The following is a 14,046-nucleotide window of genomic DNA, read 5'->3' as shown; positions in this document are numbered from 1 at the left end:
GTGAGAAATTCAATGAGGGGGTATTGTGGGACCTGATTGGATTCATTTGATATTTAGGTTCGTCTGAAGTTCTTAATTGTCACGTATAGCCCCGATTTTGTCAAGTTCTTCATGCATTTTCAATCATCTATGGATTTGTCGATTGTTTTTCTAGTTAAAGCTGTTAACTAGCCACAACATCACCCCACTGTTCCGCTGACTTTCCTGCGTCCCCGTTCCTTAGGCCGATATCAACGTGCTGGGTGAGCGCGTGAAGACGGTGGTGCAGCACTCGCGGCGCTTCGTCGACGAGGAGACGGAGGAGGGCTACCGGCCCTGCGACCCGGCCATCGTGGTCGAGCGCGTCCAGCAGCTCGAGGTCAGCATCGGTTACCGGGTCACGGGTCACGGGGCGGGGGGGGGGGGCTGGTAGGGTTCTGTGGGTCATGGATGCAAGTACTAGAGGGTTGTGATTGATTTATAGCTAGGTTATTATGAGCGGATGGTAAAGTCGTAGGGACTTCGATGGGGCATGGAGTCCTTTGGATCATAAATGTCTGCGAAATCATTCCCATAGCGGTGGGTGGCTCGTTAATCCTATGTCACCATTTTGTATGCCGTGACGGTAAATTGCGCCCACGTCAGGGTGCCATCCGATGTGCTAGCCGATGTTCCGTATAGCCTACTTTCATTAAACAACATTTTTCCTTATTTTCAACACCTACACCTTGTGTTGAAACGGATTGTTGCTTGCTGTCGGTGCTGGTCTATTTATAACCGTTGACCCAGCTTATCGGTGATGAGTAATTATCCAATGTCATCTTTATACCAGGATCCAGGACGCCTATAGTGACCTACACTGTCCCACGTTAATCCGCTATCTCCCAGGACGGAGCTCCGCTGACTAGTGACCTCCGTTGACCACACGATGACCCTCCCCCCATCGCAGGACGCGTACGCCGAGCTTCCCCTAACCAGTGGCCTCTGCTGACCACACGATGACCCTCCACCCCCTCGCTCGCAGGACGCGTACGCGGAGCTGGTGAAGCTGGCGCTGGAGCGTCGCTCGCGTCTGGAGGAGTCTCGGCAGCTGTGGCAGTTCTACTGGGACATGGCAGAGGAGGAGAACTACATCCGCGAAAAGGACAACATCCTCACGGCGGCCAACATCGGCAACGACCTGGTCACCGTGCACATCCTGCTGGCCAAACACAAGGTCAGTCCACATCCTGCTGGCCAAACACAAGGTCAGTCACCGTGCACATCCTGCTGGCTAAACACAAGGTCAGTCCACATCCTGCTGGCCAAACACAAGGTCAGTCCACATCCTGCTGGCCAAACACAAGGTCAGTCCACATCCTGCTGGCCAAACACAAGGTCAGTCACTGTCCATATTATACTGCTGGCCAAACACAAGGTCAGTCACTGTCCATACCCTGCAGCTGGTGTATGGGCGGCTTAGTGTGCTTATTTGATTTGTGTTGCTAGGATGCCTATGTTTAGCAACTAGCAAGTTCATGGAAATTTTAAGCTTATGTAAGCTGATGAAATGACAGGGCTCATCCATTTAGTAAGCTTTCAACGACCCTTCGTGCCCTCGCTGCGGATGAAGCGGATAGTGGGTTACAATGTAATTAAATCGTAGAGCAGTATTGAGTCGCCTCCGCACACAGCTGTCTGTGACGGCCCGCACTCGGCGCCGGTGTGCCGGCCGGCCGGGCGGGCGGAGCGGTGCCATTTTCAGCGGCCGTAAACCCGGGTAACGGCGCCGTGAAGCGCCATCGTCTGGTGTGCCCGGCGCCATCGGATACCAACTGTAACGACCAGCGGCCAGATGGGGCCGGCCGGCGGCTCGGCGGCCCGCTGCGTGTCGCTGGCTAAATGTCCCGGCATTAGTGTCACAAAATGACGGTGTGGGTCAGAATGGGGACTACAATTATGGTTGAAGGAAGAGAATGTGATGTGGTTTTCTGGGACACCAACACTACAAATACTGCTGAGTTCAGATTACTGCCACATGGCAAAGCCGTCAAATCTCACAGCAGTGTTTTATATCGAATATGAACATGAACACCCCGGATCTGAAACCACTCTGCCTTTTTCTGACCTCTATCTGACCGCCTCCCAAACATCGGGCCTGTCTGACCCGGGACCCCAGCCCTTACATCTGTTTGACCACCTCCCCGCCCTCAGGCCTGTTTGACCGGTATCCGTACGTGTGACTGACCTCCTCCCCGCCCTCAGGCGCTGGAGGACGACCTGGCGGCGCACGAGTCGCAGCTGCTGGCCATCACGCAGGTGGGCGACGAGCTGGTCAACCAGGGCCACTTTGGCGCCGACCGGATCCGCGGCCGCATCGACGAGATCGTGGACATGTGGAACCGTCTGAAGGAGCGCGCCGAGAAGCGCCGCCAGCAGCTGGAGCAGGCCATCGGCTACCACCAGTTCTTCGCCGACGCCGACGACACAGACACCTGGATGCTGGACACGCTGCGGCTCGTCTCGTCAGACGACGTCGGCAACGACGAGGGCAGCGTGCAGAACCTGCTCAAGAAACACAAGGAGGTTGACGACGACATGAAGAACTACAGGGAGACGATCGAGCAGCTGCAGGCGCAGGCGCAGGAGATCGGGCCCGAGTACAGGGACAGAGACGAGATCAAGGAGCGCACAGAGAGCATCGAACAGAGGTGCGTGCCGGCTGGAGGGGAGAAGGGGGATAGAGAGGGAGAAAGATGGGGGAGAGGATAATATTAATAATAATAATTATTGTTTATTCAGCATCGTCATACGAACAAACAATAATAATGCGAATATAGGAAGGAAGAAGAGGGAGGTGTGAGAGGGGAAGGGGAAGTTGTAGCGAGTGAGATGAGTGAATATAGTGAGGAGAGAGTGAAAGAGTAACTGAAGCGCAGAGGCCGACGTGCTAGTTATCGGGTTTCATGGTGGCGGAATCGGCATATCGCTGACCTCACGTGTGGGACTTAGACCGGGTCTGTGACTAGTGCGGCGCTCGGCTAGGTGAACTGTGAAGGCCTCGTGTTGTCGCCGCACCATATCTGAGCTGATCTCCCCCGTCCGCCGCCCCAGGTACAAGGAGCTGAACGAGCTTGGCCAGCTGCGCAAACAGCGACTCCTGGACGCCATGTCGCTCTACAAACTGTTCTCCGAGGCGCAACGCGTCGACCAATGGATCACCGAAAAGGTAACACAGCGACGCGTGACTGAGCTAGTTTGTTGGCAGCGCTCGGAAACTTGCCAAGTGCAGACTGGTCACTCTAAGAGTGACCCTACAAAGACTTTGTAGGGACAGTCTGCTCCCGCTTTGAGTTTCTGTTTCAATCTTGCTGGTCATTGTCAATTGCCATTGCGTTGGCATTATTTCTCACATGCTACCTCTCCATTGTGAATGTGCAATCACCATGCTCTCCAGACCACTCATCACCTCCCACGTCTCCCGCCACCAGGACCGCATGCTCAACACGATGGTGCCCGGCGAGGGTAAGGACGTGGAGGACGTGGAGATCCTGAAGCACCAGTACGAGGGCTTCGACAACGAGATGAACGCCAACGCGAGCCGCGTGGGCGTGGTGAACCAGCTGGCCAAACAGCTGCTGCAGGTGGAGCACCCCAACAGCGAGGAGATCGTCGCCAAACAGAGCGAGGTGAGCGGGCCGCCCCGGTCCGGGGAGGGGGTGAGGGTCCGGTGTGGGTTTGGCCTTGCCGAGTCCTGCTGCAGCTATGCTGAGGAGTTGGGAGGATAGAAAAATCATATTATTTGGTTTGTTTCTGTGGAAGTGGAAGCTCGAATGAATAGTTACAATTTTCGTGTGTCGTTAATTACGATTGATTACTTTGATGCTTGCCTGCAGCTCGTTTATATGGACTGAGATCTGATATTTGCAGTGCAGCATACAATCATTTAAGCAACGCTCAGTACTGTAATTGCACGTTACTTATTATAAGGCTGACAAAACGACTTGACTTACTCGACGCTCCATCCACTTCTAAATAGCGACCCACCCCTGACGGCCCCGCCCCGCTCCCGTACCCCTCAGCTGAACGAGAAGTGGTCCCAGCTGCGCGACAAGGCCGAGAAGAAGAAGGAGGAGCTCGAGTCTGCGCACTCGTACCAGACGTTCCACATCGAGATCCGAGAGACCGTCTCCTGGATCGAGGAGAAGACCAAACTGCTACACGAGACCAAGGATCTGGGCTCCGACCTGGTGCGTACCACCACTGCCGAGGGACGCTATACGGGCGTCCGTAGTCGGCTAGCCACCTGGGGCCAGGCGGGGATGTGAGATAGTTGACATCATTGATACTGACCGTTTATGGTCATCATCTGATTGTATGCGTTGGTGTAAGTAGCGTTTGCCTCAAGTCTCCTAATTAATTCATGTTAGATTGAATGTTCATCGCTTATCATTCAGTTATAGGGAAACTGTTGCTCGGAAGACAGATCTTCCACTAATCGACCAGGCCATCTCATCATGTCTTTCCCTCTCCACTGTCAGGCCGGCATCATGACGCTGCAGCGCAAGCTGAACGGCATGGAGCGCGACATCGCCGCCATCCAGGCCAAGCTGGACGACCTCGAGCGCGAGGCCAAGCGCATCGAGGACGAGCGGCCCGACGAGGCCGCCGAGATCCGCAAGAACATCAACCAGCTCCAGGAGGTGGGTACTGGGTAGGAGGGCAGGGGATAGGGAGGAGAGAGCTGCGGGAACATCGATGATCAACGAGCTCCAGGATGCAGGTTGGACGACTGCACCGACACATCGACAAAGTGGGATGTACTGCTCATCGCACAGTAACTTCACGCTTCTAACCATTCCGTGGATTTATTACAATCCGTATCTGGAGATGTCTTCTACATTGTTTTGCATTGGTTGAACCACAGTGATCAGCACCACAATGTTACAGACTGCAGTTTTGGTCATCTCATGACCCCGTCACCCCCTCACCGTCCCGCAGCCGTGGAAGGAGATGACGGAGCTGCTGAAGGAGCGCTACTCGAAGCTGGAGGAGGCCGGCGACCTGCACCGCTTCCTGCGCGACCTGGACCACTTCTCCGCCTGGCTGACCAAGACCCAGACCGACGTGGCCTCGGAGGACATCCCCCAGTCGCTGTCGGAGGCCGAGAGGCTGCTCAGCCGTGAGTCACGGGAGAGAGGGCGGAGGGGAGGGCAGAGCAGGGAGGGAGGTGGAGTGACTGCTCAGCCGTAAGTGACGGGAGAGAGGGGCAAACTAGGGGAGGGCAGAGGTGTAGAATGCACACTGAGCAAGTGCTCAGTCGTCAGGCGCACGAAAACCGAAGGGAAATGTATTATATCGTTAGTAACTCCACCTATGAACTCCACCCTTAGCGCGGCTCAACTTTCTGCTGATTGGGCAGTCCAGCATCTTGTGCTCTCATATTACTCAGACATCGCATCATTAGTGCCTATATGTGATGTGACCCTCCTTCGGTCACATCTCATAAAGGTCACATCACCTTTGCGAACCCGCGCCTAACCTCCCTCGTCTCCCGGTCCGCCGCAGAGCACCAGACGATCCGCGAGGAGATCGACAACTACAACGACGACTACAACTCGATGATGGAGTACGGCGAGCGCGTGACCGCCGAGGACGTCACGCCGCCCGACGACCCGCAGTACATGTTCCTGCGCGAGCGGCTCAAGGCGCTCAAGGACGGGTGAGTGGACGCGACAAAGCTGGCTCGCGGCTGGTGATTTCTTGTGTGGGGCATTAAAGCTGTGAGACAGCTATTCATCAGACGCTTTGTCAGCCAATGGCTTATAAATGATTAACGATTCAAACATTTTCTTTTCGGTGTAACCCTTTCGAATGTAAAAATTGCAGCTCCATGTGTGTTTACCGTATCACGGGTTCTGACCCCTTTTTTCCTCCGTCAGCTGGGAGGAGCTGCACAAGATGTGGGAGAACCGCCAGCAGCTGCTGTCGCAGAGTCTCAACTACCAGATGTTCCTGCGCGACGCCAAGATGGGCGAGGTGGCGCTCAGCCAGCAGGAGAACTTCCTCTCCAAGGTCGACACGCCGGTCAGTGCGAACCGCCGCCGCCGCTGCAGACAGCTCCCCGGCCCCGACTGGGGGCGTTTGTCGAGCGTTGCTCCGACGTCCTTCCGCGCCTTTCTGAGTCCGCCGGCCGACGCGTGATCCTTATGCGCTCCTTCTGCAGCTCTACTTCTGCGCACTAACTCCTGCACTCCTTCTGCAGCGCTCTTGCCTACTCCTGTGCTCCCTGCTCGCCTCTCCTGCAGCACAGCTCCTGCACAGGGACTCTGACGGAGCGCCCACCGATTGGCCCACCTAGCCTTGCCGATGAGTTGAGTGCAACATCCCACGCCTTCCCGATCCCAGTCCAGCGATCCTACTGCACTTCTTTGGAAGGTGCGCTTTTCATGGCTCATGATCAACTATTAAAGCCAGTTGATATGTGTGAGAATTTCTAGTCTCGCTTGCCATTATTGTTTTGGTGATGATTGGTGATCTAAGCAGATTTGATAGCTGCATCTTCAGCTAAATTGCATTATGCACTGACTCGAGTAGCTACACCAATTTTATTTTTGATTTGACTTCAGGCGACAGGCTTTCTATCAACCTCCGACTAGCAAACAAGTCATTGGTTCTCAGTTTCGATTAGACTCCTCTGCCCACTCCCTCACAGGCCCGCCGGCCCGGGTCAGTAGTTACCACTTACCCGCCCTCTGCGCCCGACAGGCTAACCTGGAGCAGGCCGAGGAGCAGATCAAGCGGTTCGAGGCGTTCCTCACCACCATGGAGGCCAACGACGAGAAGCTGAACGGCATCCTGCAGTTCGCCAAGAGACTCACCGAGGAGGGACACTACGCCGCCGACAAGATCCAGAAGAAGGCCGAGAACATCTCCGAGCGCCGCGAGAACAATAGGTACGGATCACCGGGTGGATGGAGGCTGAGGGGGTAGAATTACAATGTTTCATGCTCGTATTTGATGTTCCATTACGACGTTGTCTTGCGTGCATTTTTATGAAGGGGCAAATTTAGCGTGGGCGTCGACGACCGACGGACCTCGGCCCGGTCTTTCTTAAACTGGTTTTCGAAGCGAAACGAGATTTGAATAGTTTTAACCGAGGATTTTTATTGTCCAATTTCCTACTCTGGCTATACAGTTGAAGCATGGACACCCGATCGTGACTGACCTATCCCTCCCGTCCCGCGCAGGGAGCGGGCTATGCTGGAGATGGAGCGGCTGCGCGACCAGCTGCAGCTGCACCAGTTCCTGCAGGACTGCGAGGAGCTCGGCGAATGGATCCAGGAGAAATCCATCAGTGCACAGGACGACAGCTACCGATCCGCCAAAACCGTGCACAGCAAGTGGACGCGCCACCAGGCGTTCGAGGCAGAGATCGCCAGCAACAAGGATAGGTGAGTGGCGGGGCGGGGGCGATAATGGGTGGGACAAGCGGGATGGTCTCAATGTGGCGTGGTACCGGTGACATGGGTGAAAATGGTAAAGAGCTGCATATGGTATGAAGAAGGCTAGGGATTTGTTTGGTCGTATTCAAATATTACTGAGTTCATGTCACAACCCGATAAGAGGAACACAACTTGTAAGCATTGCTGACCACGTCTCCTCTCGACATCTCGTTCCTAACTGACGAGCCCCCCCCCCCCCCCATCCAGGCTGTACCGCATCCAGGAGTCTGGCGAGGAGCTCATCAAGGAGAAGCCCGAAATGCAGGAGCTGGTGCGGCCCAAAATCTCCGAGCTGGAGGACCACTTTGACCAGCTGGAGACGGTGACCAAGCAGAAGGGCGAGCGACTGTTCGACGCCAACCGCGCCGTGCTCTACGAACAGTCGTGTGACGACATTGACGGCTGGGTGGACGAGCTCGAGACGCAGATCATGCACGGCGACGACACCAGCGACCTGGCCAGCCTCAACATTCTGATGCAGAAGCAGCAGATGATCGAGACACAGATGGCCGTCAAGGCCAAACAGGTGCGTGGTGGAGGGTGGAAGGTGAAGGTGGGGACTCGACTGCTGTGCGAATGGGTTGATGGGTTGGTTGATTGAGCGATAAGCATAGTCTGTACCTGGCTGCCTTGTAGTGCTGCTGCAGTTCGGTGATCCTTGACACGTATTTGCTAGGCTGTAGTGTGTTGTTTGATCTAAAATGTTTAAGCTGAATGTAAGATATTTTCGCAAATCTATTTTTAAATCGTCTTTGAGTATAGCGTCGCTACCTAATTGTTCAGCAGGTCAAGTTATTGGACTGTAGAGTCCGTCTCAGTGCTGGCCAAACCACCTCCGCGCGTCCACTGACCGCCCCCCCCCTCGCCTACTCAGGTGACGGAGCTGCACAGCCAGGCCGAACACCTGGAGCGGATGGCGCCCGAGAAGGCCGACGAGGTCAAGGAGAAGAAGGAGCGCGTCCAGAAACGCTTCGAGAGCCTCAAGACGCCGCTGCTGGACCGCCAGCAGAAGCTGACCAAGAAGAAGAGCGCGCTGCAGTTCCGGCGCGACATCGAGGACGAGAAGCTGTGGATCGCCGAGAAACTACCCCAGGCCAACTCACCAGAGTTCGGCGACTCGCTGGTCAGCGTGCACATGCTGACGCGGCGCAACCAGAGCCTGCAGAACGAGATCTCCAACCACGAGCCGCGCATCAACGCTGTGAGTCACTCCCCGGCCCTGGTGGCGTTTGGCGATATACACCATACGCTATACGGCTATACGTAAACGTTTTCGTCTCTTCTCGCTTATATATAAACGTTGTCATCTCCTTTACCATGTTTCTATCACAGCTATCACAGTATCAGCAAATTGTGATGTAGCAAATCTATGGCGGCGTTCGATGTCTCCCGGACGGCAAAGATTCTTTGCCGTCCGGCCAATCCCGTCCAAGGTCAGCGGGGGCTCGGCTGCGGTTATGAAACGTGATTGGCCGGACGGCGTAGAATCTTCGCCGTCCGAGAGACATCGAACGCAGGGTATGTAAGAGTCTGCCATCCCAACTGCAGTAAAGCTTGTCTATTGTTCCGCCCTTCTTTCTCACGGCTATTACTGCTGTCTCTTTGCCGGTCCCCATCCCCCTAAACTCCCCCTAACCCGTCCACTCGGACCTCTCCCCGGACTCCCTTTGAACGCCCCCTTCTCCCCTACCCAGGTGTGCAAGGACGGCGAGCTGCTGATTGCCGACGGCCACGAGGACGCCGACGAGTTCGCCCAGCTGATGGAGCAGCTCAAGGACCAGTGGCGCGAACTGCAGGACGCCATGGAGGCGCGCAAGAACAAGCTGGCCATCTCCGAGCGCGCCCAGCAGTACCTGTTCGACGCCAACGAGGCCGAGGCCTGGATGTCCGAACAGGTGCGAGGCGGGATGGAATAGATCGTGATGGCGTCCAAGGGTGGCTACCAAACGTGGTGAAAGATATAATGATTGAGAATGTTGTTAGATGCCGGATCTCAGAAGTTTTATTTGAAATTAGCTATTAAGAAATCAGCATGTCAACTGGAAATGCTTTTTAGGCTATGCCTTTCTTTTTATCTTTCAATGAGTCTTTCCCTTCGCTAGATTTCTCCCACCCTCTCTAGTCTTTCGTGTACTCTCAAGACTCGGGAAAACACACCTATTCCCCAAAACAGTTGCTCTGACGCTCCCCGTCTGTCGCCGCCCCCAGGAGCTGTACATGATGGTGGACGACCGAGGCAAGGACGAGTTCTCCGCTCAGAACCTGATGAAGAAACACGAGTCGCTGGAGAACGCCGTTGAGGACTACGCCGAGACGGTGCGCCAGCTGGGCGAGACGGCCAAACAGCTGATCGCAGAGGACCACCCGGACAGGTGAGCGGGAGCGGTGGAGAGAGCAAAGGGAGGGGCTGGGAGAGCGGGAGAGAGTGGGGTAGGTGGGAGAGAGCGGGTGGGGCGGAGAGGGGTGTTACTCTGCTCTGAGAGGGGCGATGGTGGCAAGGTATTTGCAACCTGGGTACAGGGTAGATGAGCTGTAGGGCAATGACTTTGATGGTCGTGACGTTGAGCTGCTGCAGCTGAGTGAGCATATTTCGCTAGCTGCCTGCCTCTTACAATTGCACCTGATATCCTATTCAGTCTACTGTGTCTGTCTTTATCTGATATCTACTAAAAAAACGTCATTGCGACACGCCCAAGACCAAATTCATCCTGTAGCTCACCAATTTCACCCGGTAACCCCTCTGCCCGTCCACAGCCAGCAGATTGCCGTGCGGCAGGCGCAGGTGGACAAGCTGTACGCCGGCCTCAAGGACCTGGCGTCGGAGCGGCGCGGCCGGCTCGACGAGGCGCTCCAGCTGTTCCAGCTCAACAGGGAGGTGGACGACCTGGAACAGTGGATCGCGGAGCGCGAGGTGGTGGCCGGGTCGCACGAGCTCGGACAGGACTACGACCACGTCTGCGTGAGTGGCGGAGAGCGGGGAGCGGAGGGAAGGATGGGAGGCTGCGGGTCTCGAGGGGTTTGATCCCACCCGTGTATCTGATGCAAGGATGTGATACGGTTGTTAGGGTTTGCTGTTTGAGGTTTTGCTTTTGAGGTTAAACCTTGTCGCAGTGGAACGTCATGCTGACTGGGCAATTGAGCACGGATCATCGCCATTGACATGCTGACTTTGCTTTGCAGTTTTCTTGTAAAACTCATGTGGAACTACAACTTATTTTCTCCATAAAGATCCCCTTCTAACAGTCAGGGCGCACCAAGGAGTCGATGTTGCCACCTTTATAACTCAGTCCACTGACTCTGCCACCCCGCTCCCCGTTCACAGATGCTGCAGGAGCGGTTCAAGACGTTCGCCCACGAGACGGAGACGGTGGGCACGGACCGCGTCTCGGCCGTGAACGAGATCGCCGACGGTCTGATCGGCGCCGGCCACTCGGACGCCGCCACCATCGCCGAGTGGAAGGACGGACTCAACGACTCGTGGGCCGACCTGCTCGAGCTCATCGAGACGCGCACTCAGGTGGGCGGCGGGACCCGGCTGCGGCGGAATATCTTGTGCGGTTATGACAGTAATAATCGATAGCTGCTGTAATGCCTCTTTCATAATACTTTATTGTGATTTATGGGCTGAATCGATGTAGTCACCGGTCATTTGTGATGGATTATGAACGGTAGTTCACAGGACGCAATAAACATTGTTTCTAAGTAAAGTTATGAAGCATTTGCGGTTTTGTTAGACTCCCCAGCATTATCACGATTGGTATGTAATACCGCTTGTTATGTTCACTGTTTAGATTTTCAGGAACTTTGAGTAACTGTCTGACCGAAATTCCATGTTCAGATGCTGGCCGCCTCCTGGGAGCTGCACAAGTTCTTCCACGACTGCAAGGACACGCTGAACCGCATCATGGAGAAGCAGACGGCCATGTCTGACGAGCTGGGCCGTGACGCCGTCTCCGTGTCGACGCTGCAGCGCAAGCACCAGAACTTCCTCTCCGACCTGCAGAACCTCCAGCAGCAGGTACGGACTGGAGCGCTGAGTGTCATGGGACTCGGTCATGGACGGGGTTTGTAGGTGGTGGCTGGTGGGACTCGGTAATCTGGGATGCAGTTTGTGGCTCTGTCATTGTTATCGTTTTGTGGATGGAGGCACTGGAGACTTAGCCTTGCGGTCCCAAAGTCTACCGGTGTGGTCGATAGACTCCGGGGACACTCTAGTCTCCTTGGTGGCAGGACACGCAGCCTGTTCCTAGTATAGACACGTCAGGTTTATGAGCTCGATGTCATGCCGCCATACGTATGGGCTGACGCTGTGCATCCCTCCTGCAGGTGCGTCAGATCCAGGAGGACAGTCTGAAGCTGCAGGCGGCCTACGCCGGCGACAAGGCCAAGGAAATCACCAACCGCGAGGCCGAGGTGGTCAACGCCTGGCTCAACCTGCAGGCCCTCTGTGACGCGCGCAAAGCCAAGCTGGCCGACACCGGAGACCTCTTCAAGTTCTTCAACATGTGCCGCATCCTGATGCTCTGGATGGACGACGTCAACCGTCAGATGAACACCACAGAGAAGCCCAGGTGCGTGACAATGCCACCGCTCGGCTTGTCGGAAAGTATTTCACACTGTCTGTTGAGAGGGCTGATGGGAATTTTCCTCGACTGCATGATAGTGTTACGGAAGTTCTACATCCACGATGGCAGCTATGCTTCTACTCATGAGCCTAGGGTACTGAGCTGTCGCGATGCCTAGCCCCTGTATGCTGATTTAGGCTCATCTGCTTTCGTTCTTTCCCCGCCGCTCGCTAACTGAGCGCCGACTGACTGACTGACACGGCGTGTTCGTCTGTTCCTCACAGGGATGTGAGCGGCGTGGAGCTGCTGATGAACAACCACCAGAGTCTGAAGGCCGAGATCGACACGCGCGAGGACAACTTTTCCGCCTGCATCTCGCTCGGCAAGGAGCTGCTGTCGCGTAACCACTACGCTTCTCAGGAGGTGCGAAGCAGCCTTTGTAGCAACAGCCAGTTCTGTTGGGATGTCGCGATGTCTGTTTTTTGGAAGTGTTTGTCGGCAGTCCAGCTAAGGCGTTATGATTGTACCATTCCAGTCTCGGGTGCTTCTTTCAAATACAGTGTCTCGTCACGCGATGTATGACAATTTATCCCTCCAATTTCAAAAATAACGTGGCGTAATTAACATCAACTATTCACCACATGTATCAGGGCAATTTATTCGGCCAGCTGTCTGACTCGCCCCTCCCCGCCGTTCCTTAGATCAAGGAGAAGCTGGTGCAGCTGAGCACTCAGCGCGGCGACATGCACCAGAAGTGGGAGGAGCGCTGGGAGTACCTGCAGCTCATCCTGGAGGTGTACCAGTTCGCGCGCGACGCCGCCGTCGCCGAACAGTGGCTCATCGCGCAGGAGAGCTACATCCAGAGCAAGGAGTTAGGCGTAAGTACCGCGGGCAGGCGGGCTCGGGGCGCGCCGGGAGCGGAGTGAGGGCAATTATGGACGTCTATCGGTGTATGGGCTTTGGATCCAGCGTGTGTCGCGCTAGTGTTTGCCGGATGGGATCCGGAGAACACGACCATGCAGTTTGCAATATCCTTGCAATGGCGAATGTCATGATCATAGCTCAATGCTCATGCTATTGTGTTATTGGCGTGAACCGCGCCTACACGATCCTCTGTGTCTGGTGTTACAGAACTCGATCGACGAGGTGGAGAGCCTGATCAAGAAGCACGAGGCGTTCGAGAAGTCTGCGTCTGCCCAGGAGGAGAGGTTCGCGGCCCTGGAGCGGCTCACCACGGTCAGTACAGACGCCTCTCACCTCTCAGGGCTCACAAATTCCCGCTGTGGATTATATTGGGGTAAATTCACATTTTATGGTATATTATGATGAATCTGGCAGCCTGACTGTAAATTAGCGAAGTTGTAAATTAGCAAAGTTCAACGAGCTGCCGCTGACCGGCGACTGTCGCTGACCGTCTCCGCCGTCCACCCCGCCGCAGTTCGAGCTGAAGGAGCTGCACCGGCGCCAGGAGGAGGAGGCGGCCCGCCGCGCCGCAGAGGAGGCCGCCCGCGCAGAGGCGGCCCGCCGCTCCGCCTCCAGTCCCGACGAGACGCCGTCGGACGCGACGGACGCGCCGCCGGGCCCGGGCGGCGCCGGGGCGTCCGCCGCCGCGCCGGCCGCCGCCGCGCGCTCCCCCGAGGAGCGTCCCGAGCGGGCGAGCCGCGCGCAGCAGCAGGAAGGTGAGTCCTCCGCGCTGTCCCAGCGCCGCCCCTCCCCCCGCCGCGCCGCACCGCCACCAGCCTGGCTGCGCCCGCTTACCAGCGGCGGCTGCCCCGCCCCCGCCCCGCCTCCGCGGCACTGTGTCCCCCTCCCCGGCCCCGGTGTGAGCCTCATTGTGTCCCTCCGGTAACTGTAACCCCGGACTGTGCCCCCTTCTGTTCCTCCAGCACCGAGTTGTTTTATTCCCCCTACTTCTAATGTGTCCCTCTTTCGTATCCCTGTGCCTCTCATTGTCTTCTCCGCCAGTTTGACCGCGTTTATCTATCTTTTATGATCCCCCCGCTGTCCGGATGTATCCT

The 14,046-nt window shown here is 56.1% G+C and overlaps 1 protein-coding gene across 4 annotated transcripts in view; it reads left to right on the top strand.

The window, feature by feature from the left end:
* LOC122363632 (spectrin beta chain-like) overlaps positions 1-14,046 on the top strand; it is a 52,847-nt gene that overhangs the window by 32,713 nt on the left and 6,088 nt on the right. For all 4 annotated transcript variants that reach the window (XM_043333135.1, XM_043333137.1, XM_043333134.1 and 1 more), the window contains 24 exons: positions 224-358; positions 1,004-1,195; positions 2,224-2,669; positions 3,073-3,187; positions 3,450-3,647; positions 4,041-4,208; positions 4,500-4,661; positions 4,960-5,140; positions 5,527-5,680; positions 5,901-6,045; positions 6,727-6,914; positions 7,209-7,412; positions 7,671-7,989; positions 8,338-8,664; positions 9,158-9,358; positions 9,672-9,835; positions 10,218-10,422; positions 10,786-10,980; positions 11,302-11,481; positions 11,790-12,034; positions 12,313-12,451; positions 12,730-12,906; positions 13,160-13,264; positions 13,467-13,707. In XM_043333135.1, coding sequence (XP_043189070.1) covers positions 224-358; positions 1,004-1,195; positions 2,224-2,669; positions 3,073-3,187; positions 3,450-3,647; positions 4,041-4,208; positions 4,500-4,661; positions 4,960-5,140; positions 5,527-5,680; positions 5,901-6,045; positions 6,727-6,914; positions 7,209-7,412; positions 7,671-7,989; positions 8,338-8,664; positions 9,158-9,358; positions 9,672-9,835; positions 10,218-10,422; positions 10,786-10,980; positions 11,302-11,481; positions 11,790-12,034; positions 12,313-12,451; positions 12,730-12,906; positions 13,160-13,264; positions 13,467-13,707 — 4,786 coding nt within the window. The remainder of the gene's footprint in view (positions 1-223; positions 359-1,003; positions 1,196-2,223; positions 2,670-3,072; positions 3,188-3,449; positions 3,648-4,040; positions 4,209-4,499; positions 4,662-4,959; positions 5,141-5,526; positions 5,681-5,900; positions 6,046-6,726; positions 6,915-7,208; positions 7,413-7,670; positions 7,990-8,337; positions 8,665-9,157; positions 9,359-9,671; positions 9,836-10,217; positions 10,423-10,785; positions 10,981-11,301; positions 11,482-11,789; positions 12,035-12,312; positions 12,452-12,729; positions 12,907-13,159; positions 13,265-13,466; positions 13,708-14,046) is intronic.

Source organism: Amphibalanus amphitrite, unplaced genomic scaffold, assembly GCF_019059575.1.
Source record: "Amphibalanus amphitrite isolate SeventyFive unplaced genomic scaffold, NRLGWU_Aamphi_draft 000631F_arrow, whole genome shotgun sequence".
In the NCBI taxonomy this organism is placed as follows: domain Eukaryota; kingdom Metazoa; phylum Arthropoda; class Thecostraca; order Balanomorpha; family Balanidae; genus Amphibalanus; species Amphibalanus amphitrite.
Note: the sequence above shows the minus strand (reverse complement) of the source record. Positions and strands in the feature narration are given on the sequence as shown.